This window comes from Rhincodon typus, chromosome 5 (genome assembly GCF_021869965.1).
Source record: "Rhincodon typus isolate 14 chromosome 5, sRhiTyp1.1, whole genome shotgun sequence".
Taxonomy (NCBI): Eukaryota; Metazoa; Chordata; class Chondrichthyes; order Orectolobiformes; family Rhincodontidae; genus Rhincodon; species Rhincodon typus.
Window position 1 is genome coordinate 39,032,098 of NC_063336.1, and position 13,328 is coordinate 39,045,425.

At 39.7% G+C, this 13,328-nt stretch overlaps 1 protein-coding gene across 1 annotated transcript in view; it reads right to left on the reverse strand.

Annotated features, from left to right (window-relative positions):
* map3k5 (mitogen-activated protein kinase kinase kinase 5) overlaps positions 1-13,328 on the reverse strand; it is a 195,700-nt gene that overhangs the window by 41,211 nt on the left and 141,161 nt on the right. The window contains exons 18-19 of the mRNA XM_048596746.1: positions 6,183-6,340; positions 723-900 (exon numbers count right to left, since the gene is read on the reverse strand). Of these exons, the coding sequence (XP_048452703.1) occupies positions 723-900; positions 6,183-6,340 (336 nt within the window). The remainder of the gene's footprint in view (positions 1-722; positions 901-6,182; positions 6,341-13,328) is intronic.

Below are 13,328 nucleotides of genomic sequence, written 5' to 3' on the forward strand. Positions count from 1 at the left end.
TGATGCTGCTTGGCCTGCTGTGTTCATCCAGCTCTACACCTTGTTATCTCAAACTTATATTTAGATTGAGTTTTTCACATCCTCAAAACATCCAAATTGACATGAGGTGATTAATTTGTTCTGAAATATAGTCACTGCTGATTTATAAGTAAAAACAGCAACGAGCAAAATGATGAGTACATGGCTTTTTTTGCCACATAGCTCGTTAACAAAGAAACATTTGCCAGAATACAGAAGAACTCTGTCTGTCCTTCATTGGACAGTACAATAGGATCTTTTATGGGCAGTCAATACATTGATTAAACGTTCTAGCTGAATGATGGCAGTTTAAACATTACAGCACTCCTCCAATGTTGCAATTTAAGTGCAAAGAGCTTTTTAAAAAAAATAACAAGCATGTAGGTTAGCCGTTCAAGAATTAAAAAAAACTTCCCTGTTCCATTTCATAAATTGGTTAGAAAAACGCTGGACATGTGAATAACATTTGCCATTAAACTCTTGTTCAGATTCAGCAGCAAATTTGTAATTATTAAGATAGTATTTACTAATTTGTTTTAAACTTTTTAAATAACTTTAAATCTTTCATGTGAATTGTATTGCATCCATTTCTTGGCAAAGACTACTTGTAACTCCTTATCAAGATACGTAAAAATCACAGAATTTACAGGTTGAATCTCTGGAACATCATAAGTATGACAGTCGAGTGTTTCTTATTGAATTACCTTGTTGTTTTAGTTGTGTCTTTTTCTTTCTGCTAGTAACCTTCAGAAATTCATCTGAAAGTAATTCTGGAGCAGTAGCACGTTTGTCAGGTTCTGGTTCGAAGCAACGAAGTATAAAGTCCTTGGCTTCTGGTGACATGGATTCTGGAATATCGGGATGAATTTTAAACATTCCAACCTGCAAAGATAGCACAGTGAGACAGAAAAGCATAGCACAGAGATGCATTGAAGATGTAGAACTGCTTGTTTCTTAGCGCAGGTATGGAAGCTTATGAAAAGTTTTGAAAATTAAAATTTGTCTCAGATATGACTTATTCAGTTATTCATAAGTTTTTGGCAAAATACATTTTGGAATCTCAAAGTGGTAGTTAATAGAAATTAATATTCACAACAAGGCACAGAAACACAGAATTCTAACTCTAACCAATTTGGCCCTCCAAGCCTGCTATGCCATTCAATATGATTATGACTCACTATCCAACTCAGTACCCTGTTCCTGCTTTCTTGCCATATCTTTTGATCCCTTTTGCCCTAAGAACTATATTCAACTCCCTCATGAAAAAATTCATTATTTTGTCTTCAACTGTTGTCTGTGGCAGAGAATTCTACAGGCTCAACAGTCTCTGCGTGAAGAAACTTCTTCTCGTGTCAGTCTTAAGTGACCTAGCCCATAACCTTAAACTGTTAACCCTGGTTCTGGACTTCCCAGTTATCAGGAACATCCTTCCTGTGTTTACCTTGTCCAGTCTTATCAGAATTCTATGACATATGCCTTTGTGAATATAATCTGAACCAATCCAAGCTCTCTTCAAAAGTCAATCCTGCCATCCTAAGAATCAATCTGATAGGCCTTCTTTGCACTCTCTCAATAGCCAGAACATCCTTCCTCGGGTAAAGAGACAAAATCTGCACACAATATTTCAGTCTCACCAATGCTCTGTAAAACTGCAGCAAGACATCTCTGCTTCTGTACTTGAATCTTCTTACTCTAAAAGCCAACATACCATTTGCCTTCTACAACACCTGTTGTAGCACCTGTGTGCTGTTTTGAAGGATGAGCGTATATATCTCATAGAAACCTATAAAATTCCAACAGGACTAGATAAGATAAGATAAACACAGGAAGGCTGTTCCCAGTGACTGGGGAATCCAGAACCGGGGTCACAGTTTAAAGATATGGGGTAGGCCACTTAGGACCGTGTTGAGGAGAAAGTTCTTCATCCCGTTTAGTTCTAATGACTGGTGTGCAAGGATACCCAGGTCTTATTGCACCTCTCACTTTCCCAAGCTAATCACCATTCAGATATTAATCTGCCTTCCTGTTTTTACTGCAAACGTGGATGACTTCATATTTGTCCACTTTGTCCATCATCTGCTATGCACTTGTCCACTCACTCAACTTGTCCAAATTACATCTGCATCCTCTTCACGGTTCACCCTTCCAGCCAGCTTTATACCATCTGCAAACTTGAAGATATCGTATTTAGTTCCTTCATCTAGATCACAAATATACATGATGAATAGTTGGGGTCCAAGCACTGATATGTTCAGCACCCCACTAATCATTGCCTGCTACTTGGAAAAAGACCTGTTTATTCCTACTTTTTATTTTCTTTCTGCCAACCAGTTCTTTATCCATTTCAGTGCACTAACCCCAATCCAATGTACTTTAGTTTACACACTAATCTCATATATAGGACTTTATTGAAAGCCTTCTGAAAGTCCAAATAAACCACATCCATTGGTTCTGCTAGTTACCTCATCAAAAAACTTGCATAGATTTGTCATCGCCATTTCCCTCTCACAAATCCATGCTAACTATGTCCAATCCTGTCACTATTTTCCAAGTGCTCTGCTATTAAACATTTTATAATGAATTCTAGCCACTTGCTCCACTACTGATGTTAGGCCAACAAGTCTACAATTCCTTGTTTTCTCTCTACCTCCTTTCTTAAATAGTGGGGTTACAATAGTTATAGGAACATTGCATTAGCTATAATCCAAACAAACTGTTCCAGAATATATAGAATCTTGAAAGATGGCCACCAATGCATTCTCTATTTCTAGGACCATTTTCTTAAATACTCAGAGATATAAATTATCAGGCCCTGGCAATTTTAATTCCATTAATTTCCCCAACACCATTTCCCTACGAATACTGATTTCTTTCAGTTCCTCCCTGCAGCGTCCAACATTTTTTGAGATGTTATTAGCGTCTTTGTGAAGACAGAATCAAAGTATGTGTTTAATTGGTCTGCCATCTCTTTGTTCCCCATTATAACTTCCCCTGTTTCTAGATCTGCTATTTGTCTTAGGCAATTTACATGCTCTTTCTTTGATCTAGAATCATCACTAATTTTCCTTGCCCAGCCACATCCCATGGTCAGGCAACCTTTCCTGTTTTATCTTTGTGCCAGACAGGAATGAACAATTATGGCAATTCCTCCTGTGTTCTTTAAATATTTGCTATTGTCTATCTACTGTCATCACTTTGAGTAACATTCCCAATTTAGTAAAGCCAGCTTGTGCCTCATTCCACGATTTTTTAAAAATTTAGATTCAGGACCCTAGTCTCAGAATCAATGATGTCACTCTCCATCTTAATGAAAAATACTATCACATTATGGTCACTCTTCCCTAAAGGGATCTTGCATAGCTTGATTGCCAATTAATCTTTTAAAATAAATTTCTCCTCATCTTAGTTCTAAATGGTTGTTTTTTTTATTCTGAGATTGTGCTTTCGATTCTTCACCCCACAAGCAGGGGAAACATCCATTTGCATCCAAGCTGACTATCCTTTAAAGGATTTTTCAAGTTTCTGTGCAATTGCTTCTCAATCTCCTCAATGCCAGTAAACACCAACCCAGTCTCCTCAATCTCTCCTCAATGAACTCCTAGGAATCTCTCCTAGGAATCAGTCTGGTGAACTTTCACTACACTCCATCTATTACAAGTAAATACTCCTTCAGATATGGGTACCAGAACGGCACACAATTCTTCAAGCACAGTCTCACTAGTGTGCTATACAACTGAAGAAAGACTTCTTTGCTCCTGTTCTCAAACTTATTGCAATAAAGGCTAACATACCATTTGCCTTTTGATTTGACTGTGGTACCTGCATATTAGCTTTCGGTCTGCCAGGTCCCTTTGCACATTAATATTTCAAATCTATCATAATTTAAGCAATATTCCAGCACCTCTGTTCTTCCTGCAGTTGATAAACTTAGATTTACCTACATTACATTCTATTTGCTACGCAAACTTGTACTAGTTTTAATTTACCCCACACATAGATCATTTGCTTGGATTGTAAATAGCTACGGCCAAAGTACTGATCCCTGCACTATCCCACTGGTCAAATTCATTTCTAAACTCAGTTTTCTGTCTACTAACCAATCCTCAATCTATGCCAGTATATTACTCCCCATCCCACATACCTTTTATTACTGTTTGATAAAGTCCCAGGCATGACATTATCAAAAGCTTTTTCGAATTTGAAATGCACTACATCCACTAATTTGCTCGGAACATTCTCAAAAAACTCTCAGGTTTTTCAAACAATTTCCCTTCATAAATCCATGTTGAACTTCTAATGACCTGTGCACATTCTAATTTAGAAAAAAATTGCAGGGAAGTACCAAAAAACCCCCGAAGTTTCAGACTGTTACACAGTACGGAAAAAAAAGTGCTAAATTCTAAGTGGATTTTAATATATAAGAATTAAGCCATGCATTACAAGCTAACCAATTTCAGACAAACATCAGTGGTTGGCTAATTAAACTAAAAAGACAACTTCATCATGGTACATAGGGGCCCTATCAGCTGCAGCAAGATCCAGAAAGTTTGAAACAAAATTACTTCATTTTCATCTCAATAGTAAGGATCCTTTGATGCAAAATTAATTCATGCATCAACTCCAGGCTTTACAACAAATGACTGAACTGACTGTAACAATGTAGTTTTTTTCCCTTCTTTACGTCACTACGTCACCTTTGTTGAATTCCCACACTGTCAACATCAGGGTTACCAGTGAGCAAAAACAAACTGGACCAGCTATATCCATTACCAGATGCTCACCACCACCTTCGCATGAGGAATTTATGACAAGTTAAAAAAAAATATGCTGGCCTTGTCAGCAATGCCCTCTTCTCATGCAAGTATACATATAAAAAAAATTGGTTCAGCTTGTTTAAACACACTTTCCTTGATTTAAGAGATCTCTGACTCTGACTGCTATACAATATTAATTTCTGTATTCTGCCACAGGATTGTTAGAGCACAGAGAGGGGCTTTTGAACTCTGATTCTGCACTAGCTCTGTATACGAACGACTTACCCAGTGCATCACCCTATCTTCTCCCCATTTTCTCTTTCCAGATAATAATCCAATTCCCTGTTAAAAGCCTCGATTGAATCAGCCTTCAACATATTCTCAGCCAGTGCATTCCACTTCTGGGTGAAAAACTTTTCTTCATGTCATTACTGCTTCTTTTGCCAATTCTCTTAAGACTATGCCCCCTGTTCTCAATCCTTCCACAGTGGAAACATCTTATTCTCCCCCTCATTTACTCCTGCTATTGTTGTGAACTTTCCAATTCCATAAAGTTTCCTTCCAAACTGTCTGCTGCAAAGATTACAAAAGAAGCAAACTCAGGACTAAAAGCACAAGATTGAAGCCAAAACATCATCATATCCTTAACTGCCACTGAAACCTCCTGTATATTGAACAATCTGAGCAACAGATATTATTGTTTGGGTTTTCTCAGGTCAATCACCTCACACAGCTTATCCAGTACCTTTGATAATTTATGGATTAATTTTGCAAATCAGACTTTGACCACTTTAACCAGTGGTCTGAGAGGTGGTATGTGGATATTCCACCAAATGAAACTAGTTCAGGGTCTGCAAGCCCTGAGGAAGCAGTTTTTTTTTAAAACCTCTTTTCAAAAACAAAGGAACTTTATCAAAGCGACCCCAAGGAACAGGAATCTCCAGTTTGCAGAACAGAAAACTGACAAACAGCGTGAGAGAAGTGGGAAGAATATTACTGATAAGACCACCTGCCTAGCCCATATATCATTTTTAAAGGCATGATGTTACAAATTATCTTTGCAGAGTGTTGTGAATAATTTTAGGAATGGAATAATGGTGCTTCTTATTAGTAGGTGGACATTCAAGCATAAAAGCAGCAAAGCAACATGAAGAGGCCTCCTTCCCCAGCTGTAGACAATTACAATCTTTCAGAATGTCCTTCCTCTATGTTCAGATTTTATTCAGATGCTCGTTCATCATTCAGTTCTGAAAAGAGTGCTGCATCCTGCACGGTTAATCTAGCTATGCTCAGCAACAACATCGAATGGCCTGCTGTTGACATTTTAATTTATTCTGCATTAGTTTTCTTATTTCCAAAAGTCAGAATACACTGCCTGGCAACATTCATTCCTTAAATGTAAAACCTTACCTTAAACATAGCAGCCTGAGGTTCTCCTAGTTCATAAAATGGAGGTTTCCCTGTTGCCATTTCAATAATTGTGCATCCTAATGACCAGATGTCAGCAGGCTTTCCATAACCTCTTGGTCCTTTGTCAATTATTTCAGGTGCCATGTACTGAAGTGTCCCTGAACAGCAAAGCAAAAATACATTCATTACTGTGCAGCATCATCAGTTTGTTTGGAGTTTTTATTTAAATTTGTTCTTAGGACATAAGCAACACCGGTAGCGCTACATCTGTTGTCAATCCCTGGTTGTCCCAAGACAAGTGAGCAAACTGAAGACAACATCAAGAATTAATCATGTAGTGTGGAGTAAAGTGATTTATGGAATGTGATGGGTGAAAGGTAGCAGGTTTCCTTCCCTGAACAGTATTTTTGATATTACCATAATCTGGCAGTTTCCATTTATTATCCCCTTTAGATTCCAGGTATACACTTACCAGACACAGAGTGCAACGAAAGTCACCATACTAACTCCAAGACGGAGTGAAGAAACTGGGCCTATATTCTCTGGAGATTTAAGAAATGAGCGCTACTGTCAATGAAACTTACAAAATTCTTACAAGGCATGTCATTGGATAGAGACAGGATACTTTCACTATATGGTGAGTCTCATTCCAGGCAACAGTCTCAGTATGGGGTAGACTATTTAGGATGGTGAGGAAGAGGAATTTCATTTTTTAGAAGCCAGTCCTAAGAGGTTGTGGAAGCTTAATCATTGAATATGTTAAAGACAGGATAGATTTCTGGATTCTAACGACATTGACATAAAGGGGATACTGTGAGGTGGTGATGTTGAGGTAATTGATCAACCATGATCCAACTGAAAGGTTGATGGGTTGAACAGCCTACTCCTAGGTGGTGTTTGTAAATTGAACATTACATGATAGACTGGGAAAAATGTCGTACCAACTCGCACTGTGAAAATCCAACCACTGTAATATGTGGAGATAATTCCAAAGGGATTGATTGATTCTGCATGTAGTCACAGGTTCTGATCACTTAACTTCACCAGAAATTAGTTCGAGCATTGATACATAAATGATTTGGCATAGGCAAGTAAATGAATGCAAGAACTGTAATTTTCAGTTAAATGCAAAGTTCTATGCAAATATGTCACTCTATTAGAATGCTCATTTGAACAAACATTTTGAAGAATATTATCATCCTGAATTTCAAATGCAGCAAGACCCAGACAATATCCAGCTTGGGCTGACAAGTGGCAAGTAACATTTGTGCCAGAAAAATGCCAGGCAATGACATTCTCCAGTAAGAGGCAACCTAACCATCACCCCTTGAAGTTCAATGGTATTAGCATCACTGAATCCCCCACTATCAATATTCTGGGGGGGGGGGGTCACCATTGACCAAAAATCCAATTGGACTAGCCATATAAATACAAGAGCACATCAGAGGCTAGGAATGCAAGGGCAAGTAACTCTCCTCCTGACTCCCCAAAGCCTGTCCACCATTTACAAGGCACAAGTCAGGAGTGTGATGGAGCATTCCCCACTTGCCTGAATGGATGCAGCTCCAAAAACACTCCAGAAACTTGACACCATCCAGGAAATGCATTCTGCTTGATTGGCACCACATCCACAAGCATCCACAACCTCCTCCACCAAATGTTCAGTAGAAGCAGTGCACACTACTTACAAGATGCACTGCAGAAATTCACCATAAACCGTTAGACGCACCTTCCAAACCCACGATCACTTCCATCTAGAAGGACAAGGGTAGCAGATACAATGGGAACACCATCATCTACAAGATCTCCTCCAAGCCATTCACCGTCCTGACTTGGAAATATATCGCAATTCCTTCACAGTTGCTGGGTAAAATTCTGGAATTCCCTCCTTAAGGGCAGTGTGGGTTTACCACAGCACATAGACTACAGCAGTTCAAGAAGGTAGCTCACCACCAGCTTAGGGACAGGCAATAAACACCAGCCAGCAAAATGAATAAAAAGATGATGCCCACAAATCAACACTTAAGTTCACTTAAATGACCTTAACTTTGAGTAAAGTTTCTATTACAATTTTTTGAACATGAACTCCTGATAGTTCTACAAACCCCATGTTCACATACAGTGAAAACAGACAAAGTATTTATTTGGAAATCTGTTGACTTTTATAACAACCTTAGTCCCACTTCAACTATTTGTAACTTGCTTATGCTTATAGTTCCTGTCATCACCAAATCTTGGTCCTGGTGAAATAAAAGTAAAAATACCTGAGAATGGAGATAGCTAACTATAGCAAGCATCTTTTATTACAACCTGAAAATAATCACATATTCCGCAAGTATCATCGGATGTAATGTTCCTATTTAGCAGTTTCTCTTTTCAATTACAGCAATGGCTTTAATAGCACGAGTACTTAAGGATTGTGCTGCATTTTCACAAGCGGGAATTACAAAAACGTAACATTGGATTATCCTTAATAAACCTGCTATGAAATTATGAAAAAGAAACTTCTCTTAAAACAAATAATTCACAGAACCATAAAAGAGTTACAACACAGAAAGAGTCCATTCAGCCCACTGTGTCTGTGCTAACTGAATAAATTAGATGCCCATTCTAATCCCACTTTCTAAAACCTAGCCTATTGTCATGGTGTGACCTGACTTGCAGTTCCAACTATCTCCTAAACATTGACCAATCCTTTTACAATGCAGACCCCAAAAATAGACCCATTTTCTTCAATTTTATAAAGTTTTGTATTTTCAGTTCAAAAGTTTATGGTCCTGGGTTCCTGCGTATGAACGTAAACTGAAAAAACAGAAGAAGTTGCTTCACATGCTGCTATGCAGTGGTTCCCCAGTGATATTGTGCACTAACAGGACCCTGTCTCTGTAAGCAATAGGAAGATGTTTGCACCGTGTGTCTTTTTTGAATTACCTGGGAGCTTCGTATTACCTTCTCCACGGCATTGCCTTGGCAATCACAGAATTGCCAACCAATCAACACTCTTTTCTCCTCTACCATAATTGATTGTGATCACTTGAGGCATAGAATTCTTGCACTTGTCGTAATGAGCAGAAGATGAAAAGCTTCAGCAACATGCCACTCTTTTCAGCAGTATATAAATCCTTCACTACAAAAATCACCATGGTTAAATAAACAAACTAAATGACCTCTTGAGAAATATTTTCTCCAAAATGCTCAACATTGTAGACAGGAATGACACTGCACTTTTTTTTTTAAACTTTTGGATGTGTTATCTCATTTATGTACAGACAAACGGAAACAATCCTGTGGAGGACAAATAGAAGGAACCAAATGTTCCAGTTGTGAATGTCCCCACAAATCAAGAGCTTTTAGTGGTAGTCAAATCATGGCCTACTATGCTGGCCAAGGTTGAAAATTTCCTCTCTTATTTTCACCTGACAAAATCAAACTGGTTTATAAGGAAAGGTTTGAGTGTTTGTTCCACACGGCACCAACGGGAAATCCTCTGGTACAAACCGTTTTCCTTTCTCTGCAAAGCCCTATAATAAAAAATTAACATTTGGAGGTTTTAGGTTTAAATATCCAGTAACTGAAAATAATGTTGATGTTATTTATGAATTACTAATGGAAAGCACACTGTGTCAAGACAATATGCAAATTAAACACATAATATAAAGGCTCTGGACATCACTTCCATGAGGAGGATGGGCAATTCACATTAGTTAAAGAAAACATTCTTTATTCCTGTAACATGTCAAATAAGAGTAACTCCTTACAAACCGCTTAGTTAAAATGCAACTCACAATCTATAATTTATCACCTACTCCAATATGCTCCCTCTGTATCCACCACATTCACAACAGCATTATGACATTAATATACAACAAAGAAAACAAACAAAACAAAGCCCGAAAGCACAGAATCTATTTACCAAAATTTTCCAGCAAACTAATATATTTGTAGTTTTCCCATCAAACAAGCTTTTAATGTGGAACAGCAGATATTGCATTTCTGATCAATGGAAACCATCTAGCAATTGACTGAAAATTATCAAATTATATTGAATGGTCCTGAAGTTGAATGTGAACTTAGTTTCTTTCTCTGGAGATTGTGCCTGACCAGCTATGCATTTCCAAGATTTTCTGATTTTAACAAATTATGTTAATTCACATTTTTCAGCTTCACATTTATATGTGCAACATACACAAGATCACTGTGGATGATGCAATAATAATCAGTAGCTTATTCAAGAAATGTTGAAGGAAAGCATGATAAGAAGTTGCACAACTGCATTTAAAATGTTTCTGCCCATTCTAAAAATCATTAATTTCCTGTATTACAGTACCGCTATGGCGTGGACAATTCAAAGGAGGCACACACAGGCAACTAGCTTTCAAGCTACTATCATGCCATTCTTCAAACATAGAAACGTAGAAAATACAAGCAGTGTAGGCCATTCAGCCCTTCGAGCCTGCTCCACCATTCAATATGGCCATGGCTGAACTCAACTCTGTACCCTTTTCCACCTTTCTCCCCACACTTTTGATCCCTTTAGTCTTAAGGACTATATTCAACTCCTTCTTGAAAACATTGAATATGTTGACATCAACCACCTTTTGTGGTAGTGAATTCTACAGGTTTACCACTCACTAGGTTAAGAAATTTCTCCTCGTCTCAACCCTAAATGGCCTATCCCATATCCTTTGGTTGTGACCCCTGGTACTGGACTCCCGTCAGTCATCAGGAACATCCTTTCTGTCTAATCCTGTTTCTATTATTCAACACCAGCACCCCCACCCCACTCTTCTAAACTCCAATGAATATAATCCTAACCAATCCAGTCTCTCTTCATATGTCAGTCCTGACAGCCCAGGAATCAGTCTAGTAAACTTTCATTGCACACCCCCCATATACAGAACACTTTTCCTCAGATAAGGAGGCCAAACTGCACACAACACTCCAGATATGGTCATCAAGACCTGCATAACTGCAGTCAGACATTTCTGCTCCTGTATTTGCCTCCTCCTCACTGTGATGGCCAACATACTATTTGCCTTCTTCATCACCTGCATGCTTACATTCAATGATTTAAATACAAAGATGGCCAGGTCGTGTTGCACCACCCACTTTCCCAATTCTATCTCCATTCAGATAATAATCTGTCTTCTTGCTTATGCTCCCAAAGTGGATAACCTCACATTTGTCCACGTTATGCTTCACCTGCCGCTTGGAAAAGACCTGTTTACTCCTAACTTTTATTTCCTGTCTGCCAATCAGTTTGCTATCCATTCGAGTACACAACCATGCACTTTAATTTTACTTGCTAATCTCACAGGGGATCTTATTGAAAGCCTTCTGAAAGTCCAAATGGCTCCCCTTATCAACTCTGCTAGTTACATCCTGGAAAAATTCCAGCAGATCTGTCAAACACTACTTCTCTGTTGTAAATTCATGCTAACTCTGTTACTGTTTTCCAAGTGCTCTGCTATTAAAGCTTTTATAATGGACTCTCACATTTCCCCTACCAATGTCAGACTGACAGGCCAATAATTCCCCAATTTCTCTTTTCATCCTTTTTTTAAAAATAGTCGGGTTACATTAATCACCCTCCACTCTACAGAATCTTGGAAGATAACCATTAAGACATCCATTATTTCTAGGGCCACTTCCTTAAATAATCTGGGATTTGGGGACTTATTGGTCTTCAAACTGATCAATTTCCCCATCACTAGTTGCTACTGATAATAATTTCATTCAGTTTCTGTCTCTCACTAGACCCTGCATTCTCCAATATCTTTGGGATGTTATTTAAATCCTCCTTTATGAGGACGGAACCAAAGTATGTATTTAATTGGACCGCCATCTCTTGGTTCCCCTTTATAGTGGCTACATTCCACCGTTCATGTGTTTTGAATGATTCAGGGAGACATGCTCTAATTTTACTTCTTTCCTGGAGGCTAGATTCAGGTTTCGTTGGCACACAAGTAATAAAACAATAGCCAGTAACTCCACCAGTAACGCCCTCCAGCTCCTCCAAAACTTCCAATTCCCTGGTCCCCAACACCTTAGCTTTACCATGGATGTCCAGTCCTTATACACCTGCATTCCCCATGCAGGTGGCCTAAAGGCCCTCCACTTCTTCCTGTCCCGCAGGCCCGACCAGTCCCCCTCCACTGACACCCTCATCTGCTTAGCCGAACTCGTCCTCACCCTCAACAACTTCTCTTTTAATTCCTACCACTTCCTACAGACAAAAGGGGGTGGCCATGGGTACCCGCATAGACCCTAGCTATGCCTCCCTCTTTGTAGGTTACGTGGAACAATCCCTCTTCCGTACCTACACTGGCCCTAAACCCCACCTCTTCCTCCGTTACATTGATGACTGTATTGGCGCCGCCTTGTGCACCCATGAGGAGCTCGAACAGTTCATCCACTTCACCAACACCTTCCACCCCAACCTTAAGTTCACCGGGACCATCTCTGATACCTCTCTCTCCTTCCTGGACCCCTCTGTTTCCATCTCCGGTAACCACCAGGAAACCGATATCCATTTCAAGCCCACCGACTCCCACAGCTACATAGAATACACCTCCTCCCAACCATCTTCCTGCAAAAATGCCATCCCCTATTCCCAATCCCTTCGCCTCCGCCGCATCTGCTCCCAGGATGAGGCATTCCACTCCCGAACATCTCAGATGTCCTCATTTTTCAAGGACCGCAACTTCCCCCCCTCAGTGGTCGAGAACGCCCTCAACTGCGTCTCCTGCATTTCTTGCAACTCATCCCTCACACCCCCTCCCCGCAATTATAACCAAAACAGAATCCCCCTCATCCTCATGAACCACCCCACCAACCTCCGGATCCAATGCATCATCCTCCGACACTTCCATCATCTGCAATCTGACCCCACCACCAAAGACATTTTTCCCTCCCCACCCTCATCCGCTTTCCGGAGGGACCACTCTCTCCGGGACTCCCTTGTCCGCTCCACACTCCCCTCCAGCCCCAACACACCCGGCACTTTTCCCTGCAACTGCAGGAAGTGCTACACCTGCCCCTACACCTCCCCTCTCACCCCCATCCCAGGCCCCAAGAAGACTTTCCACATCAAACAGATGTTCACCTGCACATCTGCTAATGTGGTATACTGCATCCGCTGTTCCC